This window comes from Moschus berezovskii, chromosome 13 (genome assembly GCF_049115385.1).
Source record: "Moschus berezovskii isolate FMDL1 chromosome 13, NW_MosBer_1.0, whole genome shotgun sequence".
NCBI classification, from domain to species: Eukaryota; Metazoa; Chordata; class Mammalia; order Artiodactyla; family Moschidae; genus Moschus; species Moschus berezovskii.
Window position 1 is genome coordinate 2225612 of NC_142472.1, and position 22661 is coordinate 2248272.

Below are 22661 nucleotides of genomic sequence, written 5' to 3' on the forward strand. Positions count from 1 at the left end.
AAAGGTTTCCCAGGACAACCAGGGGCCAAGGGTGACAGAGGCTTGCCCGGCAGGGATGGTCTGGCAGGAGTGCCTGTAAGTAACCCAGTGTGAGTTCCTGTACGTATTATAAGTTGCCACTGAGCAAACCAGCAAAGGCGTATCTTTCTGCACCTGCAAATGGACTCTTGTTTTATTTGGGAGCCAGTAAGGGATTGCTTTGTGGAACAGTTAGAATTACCCCCCATGTCCTTCCTGACTGATTGAGCTGAGAATGGGCTGAATCTTTGAATCCAGAACCCTCATCCCAACTTGCTGGTCTTCTCACTCAGAATTCAGCTGCCACTTAACCTGTGTCCAGGTGCGGCTCAGCGCCGGTGGGTACTTTCCCATGGGGCCTCTAGGGGTTCTTGCAGCCAAGGGTGCCACCAAGGGTCCCCGCCAAAGCTGTGCTGGTGAGCTGCTGTCTTTCTGCACGGCCATCCATCCTCACACCAGATAACCTCAACCTCCTCGGTGAATACGTTCAGCAGCGATGGCTTCTGTGGTGATGACGGCACACTGACCTGTTTTCTTCTGGAAATCTGAGCTGTGCTTTTATCCTCGTTATTACAGATAGAGATTTTGAAAGTTCCTGTCACCAACATCTGTTATAAAGATGCTTTTTCAAACCTGTAAAGGCAATATCTCAATCCCAGGATGTGAAACCTTTCAGTTAAACAGAATATCAGTTTCTTAACCTTTCTACTTTGTTTTCCAAGGAGTCATTGAATAGGAAATTATAGTAATGATCGTAAATATTGAAGGATGTGACTTTTGTGCGTGTAATCAGCTTCTCTGCTAAAGCCTTTAGACCTTTGGGCTTTGTTCTTCTAAGTTCAGGAAGCATTAACCAGCTTCTCCAGGTTCTTGCTTTCCTTTTTTCTTTTCATTTCTCTTTTGTGCTAAATTGAACGCCAAGTCTTTAGCATTATTCTTTTTTGGTGTACAAATTACATTTGTAGTTTAAAAAGATATTTCTGGAAGGTTCTATGAGAGTGGGCCAGGCCAAGAGTGAGTTGAAATAGGAATGAAACAGCTGGAATTCAATGGTTTTCTCCTTTTGAAGTCGGATCATGGGCCTCTGCTCTCCAGAACTTCCTCGGTGCCTGGGAAGCTGAGTTAGAAGTCGCAATTGTTTAAAATATTTCTAAATAAGTTGTAAATTCACAAAGCTGGGAATGCTGACTGTGGTGGGGATCAAAGTCGGAGCCACTTTGAAGGCCACAGACAGTGTCTGGACATGGTCTTTATCTCCTCGGCCTTTCTGGAATAAAGACTTCCTGCTTCGAGTCTGCCTGGAACCTAGTTCAGACACCCACCCCTAGATCCAGCCCCAGACCCAATAAAAATGAGAAAAAAAAAGGAAGGGGGATGGTTGGGAAGTCACGATAAAGAAAAAAATGCAGAAAATGTACAGCAAAAAGGCAAATCCCTGTACCTTGTCCGTCAGAGCTTCTTTCTTGGTGTAGAAGGAAAACACTTCTAAAATCTGTTCAGTGGGTAAATAACTTGAGAGCATAATGGTTTTTCTTTTGTTAGATGCAGTGTCACAGCTCCATGGTTAAACTAGCTCAAAAATGTGGTCCCCTTATTTCGCATTTGGCTGGAGGCTAAAAGATGCTCTGCAGACCAGGAGAGCAAACTGGAAAGTAGATTCCAGTGAAAACCCCTCTGATCCTGCAGTTGACTCGGGTAGCATTTCTGAGACATGTCCTCTGAAGGCCGAGAGTTTGATTTTGGGGAGCAGGGTCCAGGCTGAGACGGTGAAGCCCAGCCCCCAGCAGGTCCGGGGTCACTGGGAATGACCTGCGTCGGTTGGATGGAACGTCTCCTGAATCTTCCCACGGTGGCACACTTTATGGAAGAAGACGGCCCAAGTCTTCAGATCTTCTCCAGTTGGTGCAGCCGATGCTGAACCACCAAGGCAGCTTTTGATTCTTCAGTATTTATCTTAAGGGATAAAAATCAAAAGACCTTTAAATCATTTAAGAAGGTCTGTGGCAGAGAAACCACATGAAATGTCCTTGGGTTGTAAATGTCACTTTTCAAAGAAACCCTGGATTTCTCCCTCAATGCATGACAGGGTCATCGGTATGGGGGAAAAAGTTGTATTTTTCCCACCCTGTGCTCATAGTATTAGAAAGCACTGTATTTCTAAGCTGTGGATCTTCGACATAACTTAAGAGGGTGCTTCTGTTTTGAGAAGATCTGCACTGGTTGTAATTCCCTACCCCGGCATTTATTTTTTATTGATGGATATTGCTGGGTCAGCCTGTCCTTCCTCTGGCATCTCCCTCTTGGAGCAAGACACACAGACAAGACAGAAAGCCTTGGTCTTGCCCTCAAAGCCCTGAAAAGCTAGTGGAGAGATGAGCAGACAGTGAATATCCCTGAGAGCAGGGAGGACCCCAGGCTGCATTGTGGTAACATGGGAACAGAGCTCCTTGGTCTGTCTGAAGAGGTTTCTGAGTTTAGCATCATCACCGACTCAATGGACATGAGTTTGAGCAAGCTCCGGGAGTTGGTGATGGACAAGGAGGCCTGGCGTGCTGCAGTCCATGGGGTCGCAAAGGGGTGGACACGACTGAGCGACTGAACTGAACTGAACTGAAGGATTCATGGGAGCTAATATTAACTCGGAGAGAAAAAAGCTACAAAATACCACAGCAGCTTTCAACCAAGTAATGACTTTCCCCTGACCCCTGCTCACCTTCCTAGCGGGTGGCTGGTGGAAATACTGTGTGGCCCCTCCAGGGACCATGTAGGCTGAGCATCTTCCCTGATCCCCCAGGAGAGCTGAGCAAAGTGTGCTCGGTTCCCAGGGGCACTTCTGGCCTAGGGCCAGCTCCGACCAGCGGTGTCTGTAGAGTGGCGCTTTCTGCCAGGATAGACCGTCCTCGGTCAGTACCGTCCAGTTTGGGCAGCCCTGGTTGGTGGTGGCTACTGAGTCCTTGAAGTGTGGTCGTGTGACTAAGGAACTGAGGTTTAATGTTAAGTTTTTCAGTAGTGATGGGTGGTGCAGCCTTGTTGCCCCCTCTCCTGACTTCTGGAAGAGCCCTGGCTGGCTTCAGCGCGTCTCTGGGAAGGGCTAGCTGCCCGTCTGGGCGGAGCAGCTGCCCCACAACTTCGCTGGCATCGTCTGACTCCTTGGAGGCCAGATGAGCAGACACATGTCAGCCCCACAGCGATGCCTCCCGAGCGCACCAGCCCCCGAACCCCTCCGAGCCGAGCCCCCATGTCTGTGTCTGAGACAGGCTTTCCTAGATAACACCTGACTCCACGGGGCCCACAGGGTGTGGGGGGACCCAGGATGGGCTCTGCGGCGGGAAATCAGCACTTTCTGGCATGCAGTCCTGGACGTATCACCAACCTTCTCTGAATATTAGCTCCTCACCTGCCAAGCGGCCGTTCCCATGGTTTCCCTGCAGAGTTGGGTTAAGAATCAGGGGTGCCCTGGGATGGGATACCTCCCAGGCGTGTGGGGAATTGGAGCCGTGTTGACATCTAAAGTTTGTGTGGATTTGGGTGTCTCTCTGACCCCTGGCTCCCTCCATTGAGGAGCACAGGTTACACAGAGACACAGAGGTGTGTGCATGCGTGTGTGCGTGCATGCGTGTGTGCATGCATACGCGTGTGCACATGTGTATACATGTGTGTGCACATACATGTGTGCGTGTGTACATGTGTGCGCACGCATGCGTGTGCGCGTACATGCATGCATGTGTGCATACATGTGTGCACGTGTGTACATGTTTGTGAGTGCATGCATGTGTGCGCGCGTGCATGCATGTGTGGTTCACAGACATCCAAAAACCTTTTCAAAGGGAGTTTACAAAAAGGGGCTCGAGCCACACGAACCCTGCCTAGTGAGCAGGGACTCCTCTCAGGAGAGCAGCTCCCTGACACGGTTGTTGGAAGTCCCAGCTCTTCCCTCTGCTCGGGAGGCTGCAGGAAGCACCTTTGAGGGCTGTGGGCATCCTTTGGGAATCCTACCTTCCAGGAGCTGAGAGATAGTCTCTTGGGAAACTTACTCCTGTTCCGTTGATGGCACAGCACCATGGTTACAGAGCTGGCCGGGTGCTCGCCACGGGTGTCTCCTCTGTCCAGGTGCCCTGCACCTTCTCATCTCTTCCAGAATTAGGGCTGTGAGCGTGGAAGGGAAGCTGTGTTGATTTCAGCACTGGCCAGACGTGGAGAATGTGGCTGTTCCCAGCTCCGGTTCCAGCTCCTGGGCCCAGGGAGTCGCAACCCAGCCCCTGCCAGTCAGAGCTGACCTGTTCTGGGTGATGTTAGCAGTTGTGAAAGGCAGTGCCCACGGGCTGGGGACGGCTGCTCTTCTGTGCCTGCCTCCGCCAGCGATCCCTCCTAAAGTCTTTTTCAGGGAAATGCGGCAGGGAGGTCAGGTCAGGCCTTGGTCACAGAGCTGCTGGCTGGCCCCCAGACAGGGAGCAGGGAAACCTACGCCCGTTCCCACTTGCCCAGGCGTCCTGGCTCCTTGTTGGCTCTGCTTTGCTCTCTGGACGAGTGTCTGCTGGGGGCATCATAAGGCTTTGTTCTTGCAGGGTCCGCAAGGTACGCCAGGGCTCATGGGCCAGCCGGGAGCCAAGGGGGAGCCCGGCGAGATCTACTTTGACATACGGCTCAAGGGTGACAAAGGAGACCCCGGCTTCCCAGGCCAGCCCGGCATGCCAGGCAGAGCGGGCTCCCCCGGAAGAGACGGCCATCCGGGTCTGCCCGGCCCCAGAGGCTCCCCGGTAGGTGGATTCCCAGACTCTGAACAAGTGCTTGACGGATGGATATGCAGATAAACAAGTCATTGGTATCATAACTGCCTGTTTCCACTCGGGGGCCGTTGTCATAGACAGACTCGTCTCTTGTCCCCTGGGAAAGCTGTGGTCTGTACACGTGGGAGCTGAGGACCTTGCCTTGAACAATGAGATGATAAGGGAGTCACTGTCTTCTGATGGATCTGGGGGAACTGAAAAGGTGCCCACCTGTTGGGTGGGAGGTGAAGTTTAAAGTTAATGGCGTTCAAGTCACCCTTTCAGAGAAGATTCCAGAGATAAATGCTTTCCTCTGTGGAGTGTGCCCTGGTCTGGGGGGAGGCCGGCAGGGTGATTGCTCTGCTGAGATGGAAGAATGCTGGTTTCGCTGATTAACTGCAGGTTGACCTTTGCTGACGGGTCAAGGTAAATAAGTAGCACAGCCGCGTTAGACGCTGGTCGCTCATTTACCGCGGACGCCGGGAAACGCGCGCGGGGTCGGTGCGCTGGTATGTCTGCTGATAATGCTCTCTTTCTCACTCCAGGGTTCAGCAGGACTGAAAGGCGATCGTGGCCCCCCGGGAGGCGTCGGATTCCCCGGGAGCCGTGGCGACATCGGCCCTCCGGGGCCTCCAGGCTTTGGCCCGATAGGCCCCATTGGTGACAAAGGACAGATGGGCTTCCCAGGAAACCCCGGGCCCCCAGGCCAGCCAGGTGAGGCCCGAGGTCCTCGGGTGCTGCCCCAAAGCCCCAGGCGCCTGGGCTCAGCCGTGGCGGGTGTGGGCCTGGTTTCTGTCCTGCCAGGAGGCGGACTGTGGCCTGGACAAGTCCTTCCTTAGCATTCCCGTGTGCCATTCCTTCCTCTAATGAGCTGGACCAGGTGATGTGTGTCGCATCTGAAAGACAAGAAGTTGAATTTAAGGTGATTTCCTTATAAATAAGTACACCATGCACGGCCGCCCTCTCCAGTATTCTTCCCTGGAGAATCCCATGGACAGAGGAGCCTGGCGGGCTCCAGTCCGGGGGGTCGCAGAGAGTCCGAGGACTGAGTGACTTAGCACGCAGCACGCACACGCCGTGTGTACCAGCGGAATCAGCGCTTTGTGTGGCAGTTACAACAGCATAAGCCTGTGCTCTCTTTTTCCCCCGATGAGAGGCCCGTTTTGGCTTCTGTGTATCCCAGGCCTCGTACTTCCCATTGCCCTGCTGGTCTGCACACATGACCCACAGCCACCTCGACCTGGCTGTTCAGTTCCATGCTAGTTTCAGCCATTCTTGCTGCTCCGGGTGCCATGCATTCTGCTAAGTGACCAGAGAGGAAGCCAGCCAGAGCCCCTGCCCTCCCGGAGCCCCCTACCTGGACTCAAGCAGAGGAAGTGGGCAGCAGGCTGTGTGAGGGGTCCCACGGATACGCTCCACAGCATCACTGTCTCTGTTTCATCTTTGGGGACCGCAGGGAAGGGGGCTCCCCAGGGCCTGCACACAGTAGCTGCTCAGTTAGCACAATGTTAGCTGACTGTGATTCATCAGAAGGACTCATGCTGAAGCTGAAGCTCCAGTACTTTGGCTGCCTGATTTGAAGTGGTGACTCACTGGAAAAGACCCTGATGCTGGGAAAGATTGAAGGCGGGAGGAGAAGGGGATGACAGAGGATGAGATGGTTGGAGGGCATCAGTGATGTGATGGACATGAGTCTGGGCAAACTCCAGGAGATGGTGAAGGACAGGGAAGCCTGGCGCGCTGCCGTCCGTGGGGTCGCAGAGAGTCAGACACGACCCAGCGACTGAATGATAGCCGAGAAGAAGGGGAACACTGACATGGTCGCAAAACTTAGACAAGAAGAGGTCAGGGGTGACTTGGACCCAGAGGATGTGAGCTTTGCTGAGACGTTGTAAAAGCTGGAGAAGTGAGTGAGCAGGAAGCCTCGAGCAGCACAGTGGCCCAGCAGTGGACGGCAGAGCTTCCAGGGAGCGCTGCAGTTGGTCGGGCCCTCACACATTTGCCCACTGTCCCGAGCTGGTGTCCAGCCCCGAGTTCCATCAGTCTTGGCGCCCACTGGGAGCTGTCATCTCCCTGAGAAGGCACAGTATAGAGTCATACGCTCGGTACCGCAGGAAATGCCAGCAGCCTTTGATGAAGTCCAAACCCATCTTGCTATGTCGGTTATTACTACTGTCATTGCTGGGTAACCACTGGTAACTTGGCCTTAAGTTAGGACCTGCTTGTTCACTGTTTAGCAAGGATCTGAGAAATGTCTCTTTTGTGACTGCTTTCAGGGCAGGAAGTCCTGGGCTTGACTTAGGTCTTGGAGAAGGGGCCCACCCACTCTTGATTCCCGGAGCACCTTCTCAAGAGTTCCTTGTGCTTCTCAAATCTGAACACTTGCAGAGTGTAAATAGGAATCAGCTTTTTTTCTTGGCCAGAAACCACCATCATCAGAAAAGCCAGTGGGGTACACACGGATAGGTCTTGAGAGGATGAGAAGAAGGTTCCCAAAGGTGGGAAGGCTGGCGGTGCTGTAGGTCAGTTGTCCACATTCTGGAAGGTCCCTGGGCCATTCCAGACCCCGGCAGCTCTGGGATTAGAGACCCAGCTGCTCTGATCGGCCAGAGCTGTGTTTACTCTGAGGACCATAAAAGCCTCGTTCCCAGGCCTGGAGCTGATAGCAGAGACATGTTTCCCACAGTCTGTAGCTAACGAGAGTGCTGGTCGCCCTCGGGAGGCCCCCGCCCTCGGGAGGCCCTCGTCATTCCTTAAGGTCCGTGATGATCAGTGGGGATGAGGCCCGTGGTCCTTCCCTGACACAGCTCAATCCTGACGCCCAGCGGTCCTCGCAGGCACGGGCACCCAGGGGCTGGGCCTGCCCCTCCCAGTTTGCAGAGGGAAGAGGGGGCTTTTCTGGGCTGCTGGTGATAACCTGGCTCACATCAGCCACGGAGTAGGTCCTGAAGAGGACTTCCAGCAGATGGGCCTCAGAGCCGCTGAGAGGCAGGCCTGTCTGAGATGCTCAGAGGGGCCGGCCAGAGGGTCCTGATTCAGATGGATGGTGACCTGGGGTCGCCTTGCTCTCTGCGTCTACAGAGTCTTCGGGTTTCCCTGACTCTTGTTTTGGACATGTAAGGGATGCCTGTGTCGACCGAGCGTCCGGGTCAGTCTGGACGTTTGTGGAGAAGAGGCGGTCGGTCTCTGTGAGAGAGGCTTTGGTAGGAGGAAGGCAGGGAGGCGTGTGGACGGGGCCTCTCTCCCAGACGCGAGGCTGCGGCCCTCACGCCGAGCATTTCTTCTCTTTCCCCAGGTCCCAAGGGAGAGGCGGGGAAAGTCGTGCCCTTGCCCGGCCCCCCTGGAGCAGAAGGACTTCCTGGGTCCCCCGGCTTCCAGGGGCCACAAGGTAGCCTTAGGGTTCTCGCCGGTTCACCTGGGGGCCCTGTGGGAAAGCACTCGTGTTCTCCTCTGACCGCCGGCCTCTCCCGCCGCAGGTGACCGAGGTTTGCCTGGAAGCCCGGGAAGGCCGGGCCTCCCTGGAGAGAAGGGTGCCATCGGCCAGCCTGGGATTGGATTTCCAGGGCCTCCTGGCCCCAAAGGTGAGCCCTGGTGGGGCCTCACGAGGGGTCTTGTTCACGTGTGGGTTCGGGGACTTCCCTGGAGGTCCAATGGCGAAGATTCCACTCTTTCAGTGCAAGCGGTACGAGTTCAATCCCTGAGCAGGGAACTAGGTTCCTGTGTGTTGTGAGGTGTGGCCAAAAGATTTTTTTTTAAGATTCAGGTCTGTACTGGGAGATCCAGGCTGGGTTTTCTAACCAAGCAAAGGGGATGCCCCTGACCTCACTTGGAGTCCCCAGATCAAATCGCCATTCCCAGTCTGCAGATACTGGTGTGGTGTGTTTGCAGGGAGCAGCTAGGAAACAAAGTTTACAAAGAAGGACAGGAGCGGAGGGGCGGGAGAGAGGGAGAGTGAGGAGGGGCGGCCGTGAGTGGCCCCTGCCGCCGGCTGCCCGCCACCAGGCCCAGCATGGGCTCGCCGGGCCTCCTGACCCCTCCGGTCTGTTCAAGTTCATCTGAGCAGGTTAAAGAAGTGGAGGATGTCGGGAATAGTATTTTACATTGATTCACATTGACGACTTTTCTTGCCTCTTCCAAACAGGCGTTGATGGTTTACCTGGAGACGCTGGACCTCCTGGGAATCCGGGTCGCCAAGGCTTCAATGGCTTACCTGGCAACCCCGGTCCACCTGGCCAGAAGGTGCGTATCGAGCATTCCCCTGATTGCTGTCCGCATCGCTGTGATGAACTGGGCACATAAGTCATAGGCTGCTAATCTCACGGGGAGTGTTGGGTCAGCGTGTTTTATGTGAAACAGCATCAGACAGGAAATACCAAGGGACACGGGGTTGCACACAGTCCTGCGTCTTTGCGGAGGAATCATTTCTTTCTGTTTCACATCTGTGCTGTTGCCCGTGTGCGTCCTGAGTCTCCGTGTGCAGCGTGTGTCTTATCGGGAGTGGAAGAAGAGAGCAACATGAAGCGCCCAGGAGGGTGGGCGGCAGCCTCTCTCAGCTCCCGTGATATGGATACTTGGGTCCCGTAGTTGGTCGTGACGGGGACTGCCCTGAGCACTGTGGGGTCCCTAGGAGCCTCCTCCGTGGCCTGAGCCACAGACAGCACGAGCACACCCCCGAGCGCACGCCCAGCTGTGACAGCCCGCAGGCCTCGGCTCGGGGGTCACTGGCTTCTCTGTGCTTTGGGTCTCCAGGGTGAGCCTGGAGTTGGTCTGCCGGGACTCAAAGGCCTGCCCGGGCTACCAGGCATCCCTGGGACCCCCGGGGAGAAGGGAAACGTCGGAGGACCAGGCGTTCCTGGAGAGCACGGCGCCATCGGCCCCCCAGGCCTCCAGGGGCTCAGAGGTAACGTCTTATGGGCAAACCCAGCTAGTGGCAGGGAAGGGGTCTGTTTATTTTGTGGCCTCAGAGCACCTACTAGGTCCCAGTAAATGTCTGTTGACTGAAGGATGAAAGTCCTGGATGGCGTCCCGGCACCTGGTGTGGTGGGTGGTGCGCCCTGACACAGCCGTGTCCCTGTGCGATGTGGTCATTTCTTCCCCATCCAGGTGACCCGGGACCTCCTGGATTTCAAGGCCCCAAAGGAGCTCCGGGAGTCCCCGGAATCGGCCCCCCTGGAGCAATGGGCCCTCCCGGAGGACAGGGACCCCCAGGGTCATCAGGTGATATTGCCTTCTTCCAGAATGCCCCCTTCCCTAACTCACAATCTGTGGTTCAGAAGGGAAGAGTCAGCTGTTTTGTGGATACAGCTCTATTTTGAGGATACAGGTTTGATGGCTCAGATGGTAAAGAATCCATCTATTAAGCCGGAGACCTAAGTTTGATCTCTGGGTCAGGAAAATCCCCTGGAAAAGAGATAAGGCAGCCCACTCCAGTATTCTTGCCTGGAGAATTCCATGGACAGAGGAGCCTGGCAGGCTTCAGTCCATGGCGTCACAAAGAGTTGGATAGGACTGAGTGACCAGCACACACACACAAACGGACGCCGTTCTCTTTCTCTCTCTGAGCGTGGTTTATGTGCCAAAGACACTTCCCCTTTATTGTATGTTCAGCGCCTTTTTTATTTAATTCGGAAGGATCGGCGCCTCTGTCTGATCCTTCCACAGAAAGGGTAGTGAGTCGTGGGTAACACACAGAAGTCCGTGTCTGGAAGCTGCCTCTGCCTTTATAACGATCGTCAAGTGAGACAGCAGTGGCGGGCAGCAGAGGACAGCCGGGGAGAGCCGCGCGGGGGACGCTGGGCTGAGTCCCACCACCGCGGAGGGGCCGGGGAGGAGCCTGCTGCCGACGCCCCGTGGGCAGGGGGGCTTCGTCTTGGGACAGTGCGTGCCCAGCGGCGGCCCCACACACCACTGTCTGAGGAGGGGGAGCAGCTCCACGGCCCCCGCCCTGATGTGGCCACAGCCACATGCCTTCTGCAGAAAGCCATGGGCGCACAGGCTCCGGGGCACTGCCGGACACCCTGCCAGTCCTGCCGACGCCCCTTTTCTTCCCTGTCTCAGGCCCCCCCGGAGTGAAAGGAGAGAAAGGCTTCCCCGGCTTCCCAGGCCTGGACATGCCGGGCCCCAAAGGAGACAAAGGGTCCCAGGGGCTCCCTGGCCTGACTGGGCATTCGGGGCTGCCTGGCCTTCCTGGACAGCAGGGCACCCCCGGCCAGCCCGGCATTCCAGGTGAGTGGCAGTGAGGTCCACTCATGTGGGCCTGGGGAGGGGCCTCCCGGCTCTCCTTCGCGACCCTCGTTTGGCCTCCACCACCAACAGTCACAGTCCTTCTGTCCGGCCACAGGTCCCAAGGGAGAGATGGGAGTCATGGGGACCCCGGGGCAGCCCGGCTCGCCAGGACCAGCGGGCGTGCCAGGATTGCCGGGTGCCAAAGGTAAGGAGCGGTGACTTTGGAAAAGCTTGTGTTACGTGCATCTGGGCCCCAGTGCCTTGTGGGAAACTCCCTAATTGCTATAGGCTGTAGTTCATCCCAGGAAACCTAGGAAAGAAGAAGGTCAGGCAAGGGGTCCAGGAGTTCCCCTCATGTAACTCACGGTTCATGGGGATTACGGACTGTGCCCTACCGAAACGTGAGAGAGCAGACAGGTTTGGGGGTTTTCTTTGTTGGCACCGTTGGGTTTTTTTTAGAAATGGTGGAATCTGCAATCATGCAAGGTCAAAGGAACTGAGTCCTTAGAGTCAGAGCAGCAAGCAGAGCAAGTTTGCAAGTCTTAATTTTTATTTCCTATCATGACATTTAGTCCAAAATAATGTTGTTGTTTTTTTTTAAACAAAAAAAGTTGACATTGAACCTTAGACATGAACGTGGTGCTTTGTGTAGTTCGATGGGAGAGTTCCCCTTCCGTTGCTTCACATGGAGTTGAGGGACCACTGTGAACAGGAGCCATGAGGGATTTAGGAAGGGGAGGAAAATGTCATTTATTTAAATTAAGAGTTGAAGTCTTGTATGTTGGAAGTATTAGCAAGTAATGAATTCTAGACATGGCTTTATTGTTCGTGTGCCTGGTGTCACCTGGGTAATGTGGACACTGGCCCTTTCGTGCCGTTTTTGGAGAGGCTGCTTGTTCTTTATTCCTTGTCTGTCAGCTGCTTGTACTGGCCAGAAAGAGCACCATGCTTGTCGCTGCCCGGGGCCCTGGCCGCGCGTCACCCAGTGCCTCCTCTCTGTCTCTGCAGGGGACCACGGCTTCCCTGGCTCTTCGGGGCCCAGGGGAGACCCTGGCTTCAAGGGGGACAAAGGCGACGTGGGGCTCCCCGGCCAGCCGGGCTCCATGGACAAGGTCGACATGGGGACCATGAAGGGCGAGAAGGGCGACCAAGGCGAGAAAGGTAGCGTGGCGGGGGCGCGCCTGCGGGCACGGGGCGGCCAGAGGAGCCCTGCAGCCCTTCCTGCGCGGCGCGGACCCACCTGGGTTTCTGCGACTTGCTGTAGGTAGACTCGCGTCGTCATTGTTATTATTTTTTCCCTGTGTCGCACAGGACAGACTGGTCCAACCGGCGATAAAGGATCCCGGGGAGACCCGGGAACCCCAGGCGTGCCTGGAAAGGACGGTCAGGCAGGACACCCTGGGCAGCCAGGTACGGTGGGAAGGCCAAGGTCGTCCGCATGGTGGGGGTTCGTGTGGGGAGGTGTTACCCGGCCCTTTGCGTGGGTTTTGACCTGTTGGGTTTTTGTCTTTATGATCCCAGGACCTAAAGGTGATCCAGGTGTGAGCGGGATCCCAGGTGCTCCGGGACTTCCTGGTCCCAAAGGATCCACTGGTGGAATGGGCCTACCAGGTACGTGGGGCTTCGGAAAGGGGGCTTCTTCCAGGCGTGCCTGTGGCACCTGTTGGGCTGCTGGGGCGAGGCTTGGGTGAGGCCCACTGCCTGAGGATGTAATCCAGGGAGATGTGTCTTTTACACAGACTCACATCTTCGTGTGAGACCTCTTGCTTCGGGAGGGCAGGTATTTGGCTGACCCTATGACCGTGGCTTAAAAAAACAGACACAAGCCCTCCCAGTTTAACAAGATGACCCTGGGTGGCAGGCTGTGGACTTCCTCCAGGTGTGTCTGTTTGGATCCATCGAGAAGGCTATTGATTCTCCTCTCAGTTTTCTCAGCACTGGAGGCTCCTGCTCTCCTGACATTAGCTCAGAAGACTCTTCTGGGTCCTCTGCCTGGGTGCTGAGCTGGCTTCCACACTTTGCCATCGGCATTTGCTGCAGTGACAGCTGCCACAGAGGAGGCAGGAGACAGAAAGCTGAGAGCCAAGGGGCATGGACGGTCTGGGTGCCAAGGCTTCTCAGAATCTCCTGGAGCCACGAGTCAGGCCAGCAGACCTGTCTCACGGCTCCTCCCCAGGCCTTTGAGAGGCGCACTGTCACTTTAAGATGTAAACATCCAGCTGCTGTGGGCACCTATTGATAATTAGTTTGACTGCCCACATCAGTCATGGAAGCAGGTACACTTCTGTTCTCCGTGACCTGCGTGATGCCCGCTCTGATCTGATTCATTCGGATAATGAAGTCTGAGTGCAGAATAAAGGACGCGGAAGCCGCTTTATGCTGTTGGGAAAGTAGGCATGGGCTGAGCGGTTAACGTATTCCTTTTCCCTTTGTAATGTGACTGTCTTTAAAAGATAGGAAGGCTGTTTCCTAGCATCCTTCTCCCCGGCGGGATGACTGGCACCTGCCTGGATGACACACAGCCCGAGAAATGAGGGATGTGTGTTCTTCCGATTCCTTCTCCACTGGCTGTTGAGGCGCGTTCTTATTTGTAGTGTTAGCACCGGCTAACCATACATTCTGCCTCCATTGTGTGTGTTTCTAGGAATGCCAGGACCAAAAGGTGTGGCTGGCATCCCCGGCCCGCAGGGCATTCCTGGCTTACCTGGAGACAAGGGGGCAAAAGGAGAGAAAGGGCAGGCGGGTCTGCCTGGCATTGGGATTCCAGGACGGCCCGGGGACAAGGTAACTGCATCCCGCACGAAAGCCCCGCCCACGCGTCTCTGTGGAAGCCCCTCCCACCTGTCTCCCTCCCTCACCAAAGGCTGCCAGGGAGTATGTAGTAAGCACCTCAATACACAGTAAATGAATCCTAACGGAACAGTGTCCCTGCCTCCCCCAAGGAGGACCCGAGACTTGCTGAGAGCTGGAGCAGAAAGTTGTCATGGGGCAAAGCGAAGGAGTAACTGGAGAAGCAGAACAGGCAGCTGCTTTTTGCCGCTGGGTTTCTGGCTCTTCCTCCGTTTCCAGAGTGGGCTTCGATTCTCCCTTTAGAAAGTGAGAAGTGGAGTTCTGCCATTCAGGAGTCGTTGCACCCACGTGTATACAGGCGGTTGTCCCCGCGCCCACGTGTATACAGGCGGTTGTCCCCGCGCCCACGTGTATACAGGCAGTCGTCCCCGTGTCCATGTGTATACAGGCGGTAGTCCCTGCACCCAAGCATGTACAGGCGGTTGTCCCCGCACCCACGTGTATACAGGTGGTCGTCCCCGCGTCCATGTGTATACAGGCGGTTGTCCCCGCGCCCACGTGTATACAGGTGGTCGTCCCCGTGTCCATGTGTATACAGGCGGTAGTCCCTGCACCCAAGCATGTACAGGCGGTTGTCCCCGTGCCCACGTGTATACAGGCGGTAGTCCCCATGCCCACGTGTATACAGGCGGTCGTCCCCGCGCCCACGTGTATATAGGCGGTCGTCCCCGCGCCCACGTGTATACAGGCGGTCGTCCCTGCGCCCACGTGTATACAGGCGGTCATCCCCGTGTCCATGTGTATACAGGCGGTAGTCCCTGTGCCCATGTGTATACAGGAGGCGCCTCCAGACCCGTGTCCGGGGCAGATACAGCATTAACAGGCCCCATCTCCACCCACAGGGAGACCAGGGCTTAGCAGGATTTCCGGGAAGCCCTGGCGAGAAGGGAGAGAAAGGAAGCACTGGGATCCCAGGGATGCCCGGGTCACCAGGCCCCAAAGGCTCCCCGGGCAGTGTTGGCTATCCGGGTAAGTGGGCCAGTCTCCTCCCGAGCTCAGGGTTCACGGGTGGCAAAGAGAAAGTCACGGTCACGGAAACTGGGTATTTTGCTTTTTCTTTAGGAAGCCCTGGGTTGCCTGGAGAGAAAGGTGACAAAGGCCTCCCGGGACTGGATGGTGTTCCTGGCATCAAAGGAGAAGCAGGTAGAGAACACGTTTCAGGACACGTGGGGGCCCCTGGAGGGAGGTCACGGGGTGTCAGGCTGGGTGACCTCTGGATGACCTGTGGGGTCACACCTCCTCCTCCAGTTGAGTAGACTGCGTCTTGGGGTGGTTGCTTCCAGGGTCTTCCAAGGGCTTCACACCAGTTAGGCTGGAACTGGTTTTAGAAACAAGTTTTCCTGGTTGGCATGATGGATGGATATGCTTTGTCTCCGCTCACTCCAGCTTTTGGGGGTCCCTTCTGAAGGGGATTCAGGAGCAAATTCCGGGAAGCCGGGCCTTCTTGGAGGGTGGGAATGGATCCCCAGAAGCATGTTGGGAACAGTGGTGCCTTTTCCACACAGACCAGGGTGCTGACTAGTCTGACCTTTCTCTTTGAGGTCTTCCTGGGAAGCCTGGCCCCACGGGCCCAGCCGGTCAGAAAGGGGAGCCCGGCAGCGATGGAATCCCAGGGTCGGTGGGAGAGAAGGGCGAGTCAGGTACGCTGGGCGTCCGTTCCCTTTCAGAGTGAGGCTGTGCCCTGGAGCGCGCGTCTCCCAGAGCTTCCCGTTCCTCGCCGAGTGACCGGGGCCCAGTGCAAAGTGGCACCTATGTTGTTCCGTCCTTACGTCTATGGGACGGTGATGTGGATGCCTGGGCAGGGTGGGATGAGAGCAGGGGAGAGGCAGTGTTCGCTTATTCCACAGATACTTCTGGGCACCTGTCCTTGAAATGGCCTGAGCTCTTGTGATGAGTGAAAGAGACACGGGAAGCCCAGACCATCGCCTCCTCGCCTGGCCTTTCTCCCTTTAGACAGATGGCCCTGGGAATAGTTGCTGTCCCCTGAATCTGCTCCCCTCACTGATGGGGACATGGGAACATGGCTGAAAAGTGCAAGCTGTGAGCTCCAGTGATGGCAGTCACACGCATAATAATACCTGTGTGTGTTGAGTTAATACTCATGTAGATTGAGTTGGCCAAAGAGTTCATTTGGGTTTTTCTGTTACATCTTATGGAAAAACCCAAATGAAATTTTTGGCCAACCCAATAGCAAGAGGGTAATACTCAATGTGAAACAGGTGACCCCAGGTCATGGGGATGGAAGGAGGGAAGCAGAGCTGGGAAGGGCTGGTCGGAGGCTCCCTTGCTGCTGGCTCTGGCCTCTTTGTGCAGTTCATGTTTTCATTCTGTGAGCCTTATGTTTGTATCGTGTATGTTCATTTTCCTGGAAAATCATCCATTAAAAGCGCTGCCGCGCCTACTTCCCTCCTTTGGATCTTCCCTCACACGCTTTATGCACATTGGTGGGCTCCCTGCTATCTGCTGGCCCCCCTGGCTCTCTGCACCACCTTTGAGAATAGCTGTTCTCAGATGGTCATCTGAGAAGAGCCGGTTTGTGAGTCTGCAGACAATAATGGGAAACTAGTACCCACTTGTACAAGTTGTTTCTACTAAGTGCTGTAGTGGTTCTGAGCTCAGAGGTACTTAGGAAAACGTACCATATTACGTATTTCCAGTCAAGGGTATCTTAGAACAACTGTAGGAATATAATTTTACTTGCAAAGTACAGTGAACTGACTTCTTTGTGTTCTAGCAAATAGTGTATGGTTTTGGCACAAAGAGTGGACATTGCTTTGTGCTGTTCCTGCAGCTTGGCTGCTTTAGGAGAGGTAAATGTGGCTTCTTAACCTTTATCTTGTAGGTCTACCTGGAAGAGGATTCCCAGGGTTTCCAGGGAGCAAAGGAGAGAAAGGTAACACATTTGCTTTTAGTTCTTCCTTCTCAGCGAACCGCTGGTACGCATAGCACCCTCAGATCAGGGCAGCCAGACACAGGGAAGCCCTTGGACTTGGGGTGGTGATAGATTAGGGTCTGGGACAGTAGAACGGACCCTTTCCGCTGGTGTGTGACAAGCCACCGTGTGGTGTGCTGTGTCTTGCATTCATAGCCTCGTGAAGTGGGGGACGTGGGAGGGACCCCAGGGAGGGCCCTGTGATCCTTCTAGCCTCGTGAAGTGGGGGGTGTGGGAGGGACCCCAGGGAGGGCCCTGTGACCCTTCTAGCCTCGTGAAGTGGGGGACGTGGGAGGGACCCCAGGGGGGGTCCTGTGATCCTTCTAGCCTCGTGAAGTGGGGGATGAGGGAGGGACCCCAGGGAGGGCCCTGTGACCCTTCTAGCCTCGTAAAGTGTGGGACGTGGGAGGGACCCCAGGGAGGGCCCTGTGATCCTTCTAGCCTCGTGAAGTGGGGATGTGGGGAGGACCCCAGGGAGGGCCCTGTGATCCTTCTAGCCTCGTGAAGTGGGGACGTGGGAGGGACTCCAGGGAGGGCCTGTGATCCTTCTAGCCTCGTGGAGTGGGGGACGTGGGAGGGACCCCAGGGAGGGCCCTGTGATCCTTCTAGCCTCGTGAAGTGGGGACGTGGGAGGGACCCCAGGGAGGGCCCTATGGATCTAGATGATGGCCCTGTTTCCTTCCCTTCTTCCTTTTCCGTAATAACCTGAAGACGGTCCTAGAGTTTTGTCATTTTTTGACACGTTTGGTGTAATAGGTTTAAAACTAAACATGCAGTTTTTTTTCCTACAAGTTCTGACTTAGAAATTTTTTAAAAAACAGCTTTATTGAGGTGTCCCTGGCATGTAGTAAACTGCGTACATTTAAAAGTGTGCAGTTTGATAAATCTTGATATATGTGTACACGTCCATGTAAACAACAGCATGTTCAAGATGTGAACACAGCACCGCCCCAGAAGTTCCCTGGGCTGCCTTGTCAGCCCCTCCTGCGCACTCCTGCCCGCTCCACCCAACTCCGCCCCATGAAACCGTTGGTCTGGTTTCTGGCACTGTCGGTTAGCTTGTGCTATCTGGAGTTTTACACAGACAGGGCCCTCCAGCATGCACGTTTCAGCCTGACTGCTTTAACTAGGCTTGGAGCTGAGAGGCCCCGGTGCCACAGTGCTGCTGTTTGTCCATCGTTCACGCCTCCTTCTTGCCGAGTCGAGCTCCTTGGGGTGGAAATAACGCCGTTTGCTCCTTCGTTCGCCCGTGGATGAAACAAGCCCTTAATTTCAGCAGTGTCGTACCCTGCAGGCTTGTCTCCACGTATGTGCAAGTCCCTTTGCTTAGAGCACGTGCTGTAAAGAGCATCAGGAATGATGGCAGGTTCTTGGCATCCTCAGCTTTCCCTTTTCAGGTGGGCTGTGGCGGGAGTCTAGACCGTTGTTCAGCAGAAAGGAGAGGGAAGGGCCCCTGGCTCTGGTTTCCTCCTGGGGCCTTCTGGAAGCTGCTCCCTCCTCCTTGGCGTGCTGGGTTTCTCTTCCCTCCATTTTGCCACCATCTCAACTGTCTTTACTGTACAGGTTCAAAGGGCGATGTGGGCTTCCCAGGATTAGCCGGGAGCCCAGGAATTCCTGGATCCAAAGGAGAACAAGGATTCATGGGTCCCCCGGGACCTCAGGGACAGCCGGGATTGCCAGGGACCCCAGGCCACGCGGTAGAAGGGCCCAAAGGAGACCGCGGCCCGCAAGGACAACCCGGCCTGCCAGGTAAGGATGTTTAACAAGCTCAGAGCTGGGACCGAAAGCGGGACAAATGCGCGCAGGTGTAACACGGATAATCAGATTCTTGAATGAGCTTTCTGTTGAGAAGTCGGCAGCTTTCTTTACCCTTGAAACTGCTGCAGACCTTGGGCCACTGTCGCTTGGGCCTCTGTGGGTTGGCGCTTTTCTTGTGTCCTTTCTGTTGAGGGACGTAGTATGCATGACAGGTAACTAGGGGGAGGGAGACGGGACATCCCGGAAAGGGCTGGACCATGAGGGCCGCGTGCGGTGGTGGTTTAACACCAGCGTGACCTTCTGACCCCTGAGCAGGGTGGCTGCACTGACTCGGCCACCCCTGAGCACAGGGACCACGGGACACTTGGCTCTGAGACTGGGGTGTTCATGGCAGCATTTACTGCCTGTTGAGAGAGTCTGCCCTCCAGGACCTGCCTTGATGTCTTCAGGGCTCAAGATGTTGCTGTAAACAGTTGGGGGCACTTGGGTGGCAGTGACAAGCACAGTCCAGTGACACTTGTACCTCCGACCACCCTCCAACCTCAAGTGTGTGTCTTCTGTGTCTCCCGCTAGGGCATCCGGGGCCCATGGGGCCTCCAGGCCTCCCTGGGCTCGATGGGCTGAAAGGTGACAAGGGGAACCCAGGCTGGCCGGGCACTCCAGGAGCTCCAGGGCCCAAGGGAGACCCCGGATTCCAGGGCATGCCGGTGAGTTGTCCCTTGGCAGGTCCTGTTTTTGAAAAGGATCAAAAGATAATACTTGTGTGTGTGTGTGTCCACATGTGTTACATGTATGTTACACTCCCAGAGCCTCTCCAGATCAGTCCCTTCTCTCTGGCAAGTAATCATGGTAGGCAGCTGTTACAACAGTTCTTACAATCTAGTTTTGCACGAACCATCAGAAGTGAAATGTTATAATACTGGAAATCATAGTTCAATGCCTGGCTTAAAGCCTGTGAATAAATGATACGGAAGCAAGCCTGGGTGGCGTAGAAACGTACGCTCCGTTCCTCGTGCCAGTGTCTGTGTCTCTGTGTACACGTGTGCATTGTATGTTGTTGTGCAGTTGTTAAGTCGCGTCTGACTCTGCGACCCTGTGGACTGCAGGCTCCTCTGTCTTTCCCTATTCCCAGAATTTGCTCAGATTTGTGCCCATTGAGTCAGTGATGCTATCTAGCCATCTCACCCTCTGCTACCCTCTCCTTTTGCCTTCAATCTTTCCCAGCATTGGGGTCTTTTCCAAAGAGTCAGCTCTTTGCATCAGGTGGCCAAAGTTTTGGAGCTTAAACTTCAGCATCGGTTTTTCCAATGCATATTGAGTATTGATTTCCTTTAGGAGTGACTGGTTTACTCTCTTTGCTGTCCAAGGGACTCTCAAGAGTCTCCTCCAGCACCACTATTTGACAGCATCAATTTTTTGGCTCTCTTTATGGTCCAGCTCTCACATCCTTACATGACTACTGGATTATATGTATACGTGTCTACAAATACAAAGAAATAAATATATGTAAGAATCAATACAACTTTTTATGTATTGTGAAAGGAACAACTATGTCGAAATATCTAGAAATCAAGATATATAAGGACATCACTATATAGTAAAGGAAAATAATCCTTCTTTAGTTTTTTAATGTTTCTTTCCCCATATTTAAAAGCTTTTTAAAGACAAGATATGAAGTCAGTTCTAAAGAAAAATCATTATGGTTGAGTGTTGGGAGGAAGGTTTTCCAGGAAGGTTCTTTGGTGTTGAGATGTCGTGACGACAGATGTTTAGGGAGTTTCGACTCTGTTCATCGCATCGTGCTGTGTGGTGGGGACAGTGGGATGTCCTGGAACTGACCACATAGATGGACGGGCAGAGGGGCAAAGTGAGCGAGTGAGTGTTGCCATCTCCAGCTTCGTGACTGAAGCACACACAGAGGTTTTGTCATTCTTTTTACATCTTTGAGAAACCACGAGGCCCCGTTTGTTCACAAAGCCCCTTTCAGAACACAGAGGGACTGTCCTGGCTTCCCCGCTGCCGCCTACTCGAGAGACTTGCGGCCCAGTTCCTGGTTGACATTCTCTTGTGTGTCTAGGGCATTGGCGGCTCTCCAGGAGTCACAGGAGCCAAGGGTGATATGGGACTTCCAGGAGTTCCAGGGTTTCAAGGTAAGACATAAGGTGATGCTGCTTGAAGACACGTTTCCCTGCCACTAGAGCCCTAACCCTGGTGCTTCCTGCTGACAGATTGGCTTGACTAGTAGAGATTCTATCCTCCTCACATTGAAACGCCCTTTCTGGATGGCAGCCCCATTCGCAGACTCTCATGCTTGGCTGTTTAAAGACATTCTGATTTCCTTCCTAAGAACCAGGGGATCACTGGCACCTCGATGAGAAATCATGGGGGATTTGGGCCATTCATTAATTTTTTAATGTTATAAGCAAATATTTATTGGGTGCCTACCAGCTTCCAGGCAATGTGATTTTAACTGAGAAATCAGGTACATGTGAATGAAAGGTGAATAAAACAAGTTCTCAGCTTGCGGGCGTCTTGTGGTCTAACTGGGGACACGTGGGAGCCAGATCATTACCAAAGGCAGAGTCACGTGCCCCTCCACTGGTTGTGACTGTTTTAGGGTTTGCTGCATGTTTAGAAAAATGTGACTTCTGGGTTTTCAGAAAAGAGAGCTTCCTCAAAAGTTTTCCATAGCTGACTACAAGGAATGCTCTTTTCTTCCAGGAGCGTAAATTGGAAATATGTTCACTGTGTATGTGTCTGTGCTTGTGTATATGTGTGGGCGTGTGTAAAGTGTGCATGTGTGTTTGTAGGTGGGTATATGTAATATGCGGGTACACATGAGCGTAGTGTAAATGTTTGTGTGTATATGTATCTACTGGGTTGGCTAAAAGTTCATTCAGGTTTTTATAAGATCTTGTAGAATAAACCTGAATGAGCCTCTTGGCCAACCTGATGCTTGCGTGTGTTCACACACATGCACACAGATATCTTTCGGAATTCTGTGCAAAGATGATGTTCTACTTTCCTGCAGGTCAGAAGGGCCTCACCGGGCTGCAGGGAGTCAAAGGTGACCAAGGAGACCAAGGATTCCCAGGAACTAAAGGTTAGGGGGTGTGGTCGACAGGAAGCCGCGACCGAGGCCGCTCAGGCCGCTCAGGCCGCTCCTCGGGGTTGTCGCTGTGTGTGGCTCGTCTAGTTGACGTTTTCCACCCGCGATCTGTTCCGAAGGCCAGGTTGGTTCCATCTGTGTGTGAGGTCGATCCAGCACAGAGGGGATGAGGGTCTCAAGATTCAGGCTCTCTCAGGCTCTGAGGGCAGGCGGAAATCAGCTGTGAAAGCAAGGTGTGAAACCTGGCTTGCACGAGTAGGCTGGACACTGTGGCTGGACGGCACGGAGCTCTTTACAGAAAAGAGCCTGCCCTGGCTTCTCCATTGGGAACGGGACGTGCCCGGCGGCTCCAGAGATGCGGCTGGTCTTGGAAGGAGCTGGTTTCCATCCTGCCCTGGCCTCCACGGGCCAGAGCTCATTTCTAGGGCTGCATTTCGTTTCGAAGACCGTGCCTTGGTAGAGGGAGTTAGTAACCATAATGCACTGAGATGTGGATGTTTAGGGGGAAAAAACAGAGAAATGTGTGCGGAGTGAGAGAAGGGAGGGGGAGGCTGTGGAAGACCTGAGGTGCTTCACGATTGCTCCACGCGTTTCAGGGCCCGCTCAGGCAGCAGGAAGGTTGTGTTCAGTGCAGTTCAGTTGCTCAGTCATGTCCGACTTTTGCGACCCCATGGACTGTAGCACACTAGGCCTCCCTGTCCCTCACCAGCTCCTGGACTTTGCTCAAACTCATGTCCTTCGAGTTGGTGTTGTCATCCAACCATCTCATCCTCCGTCATCCAGTTCTCCCCCACCTTCAATCTTTCCCAGCATCAATGAACAGTGTGAAGAGGGTTACGTTCAGTCATCGTTAAAAAATTAAGACCAGTGGCCCTGGTGTGCAGTCAGGCAGGTTTCAGGAAAAAGATGAGGGCCAACATCCTAATTTCACGTGCTGGGGCTCCCCAGGTGGGAGGCGAGGCCCTCGGAGGGTTGAGCTTCTCCACAAGGAGGGTCTGTCAGG

At 54.4% G+C, this 22661-nt stretch overlaps 1 protein-coding gene across 1 annotated transcript in view; it reads left to right on the forward strand.

The window, feature by feature from the left end:
• The window catches only part of COL4A1 (collagen type IV alpha 1 chain), a 135380-nt gene that overhangs the window by 100609 nt on the left and 12110 nt on the right, over nucleotides 1–22661 (forward strand). The window contains exons 24-45 of the mRNA XM_055426709.2: nucleotides 5–75; nucleotides 4584–4775; nucleotides 5330–5498; nucleotides 8080–8172; nucleotides 8261–8365; nucleotides 8926–9023; nucleotides 9534–9684; nucleotides 9888–10001; nucleotides 10842–11009; nucleotides 11125–11214; nucleotides 12018–12170; nucleotides 12321–12419; nucleotides 12531–12620; nucleotides 13654–13793; nucleotides 14702–14828; nucleotides 14922–15002; nucleotides 15401–15499; nucleotides 16702–16752; nucleotides 18355–18540; nucleotides 19123–19256; nucleotides 20627–20699; nucleotides 21581–21652. Of these exons, the coding sequence (XP_055282684.1) occupies nucleotides 5–75; nucleotides 4584–4775; nucleotides 5330–5498; nucleotides 8080–8172; nucleotides 8261–8365; nucleotides 8926–9023; nucleotides 9534–9684; nucleotides 9888–10001; nucleotides 10842–11009; nucleotides 11125–11214; nucleotides 12018–12170; nucleotides 12321–12419; nucleotides 12531–12620; nucleotides 13654–13793; nucleotides 14702–14828; nucleotides 14922–15002; nucleotides 15401–15499; nucleotides 16702–16752; nucleotides 18355–18540; nucleotides 19123–19256; nucleotides 20627–20699; nucleotides 21581–21652 (2556 nt within the window). The remainder of the gene's footprint in view (nucleotides 1–4; nucleotides 76–4583; nucleotides 4776–5329; nucleotides 5499–8079; nucleotides 8173–8260; nucleotides 8366–8925; nucleotides 9024–9533; nucleotides 9685–9887; nucleotides 10002–10841; nucleotides 11010–11124; nucleotides 11215–12017; nucleotides 12171–12320; nucleotides 12420–12530; nucleotides 12621–13653; nucleotides 13794–14701; nucleotides 14829–14921; nucleotides 15003–15400; nucleotides 15500–16701; nucleotides 16753–18354; nucleotides 18541–19122; nucleotides 19257–20626; nucleotides 20700–21580; nucleotides 21653–22661) is intronic.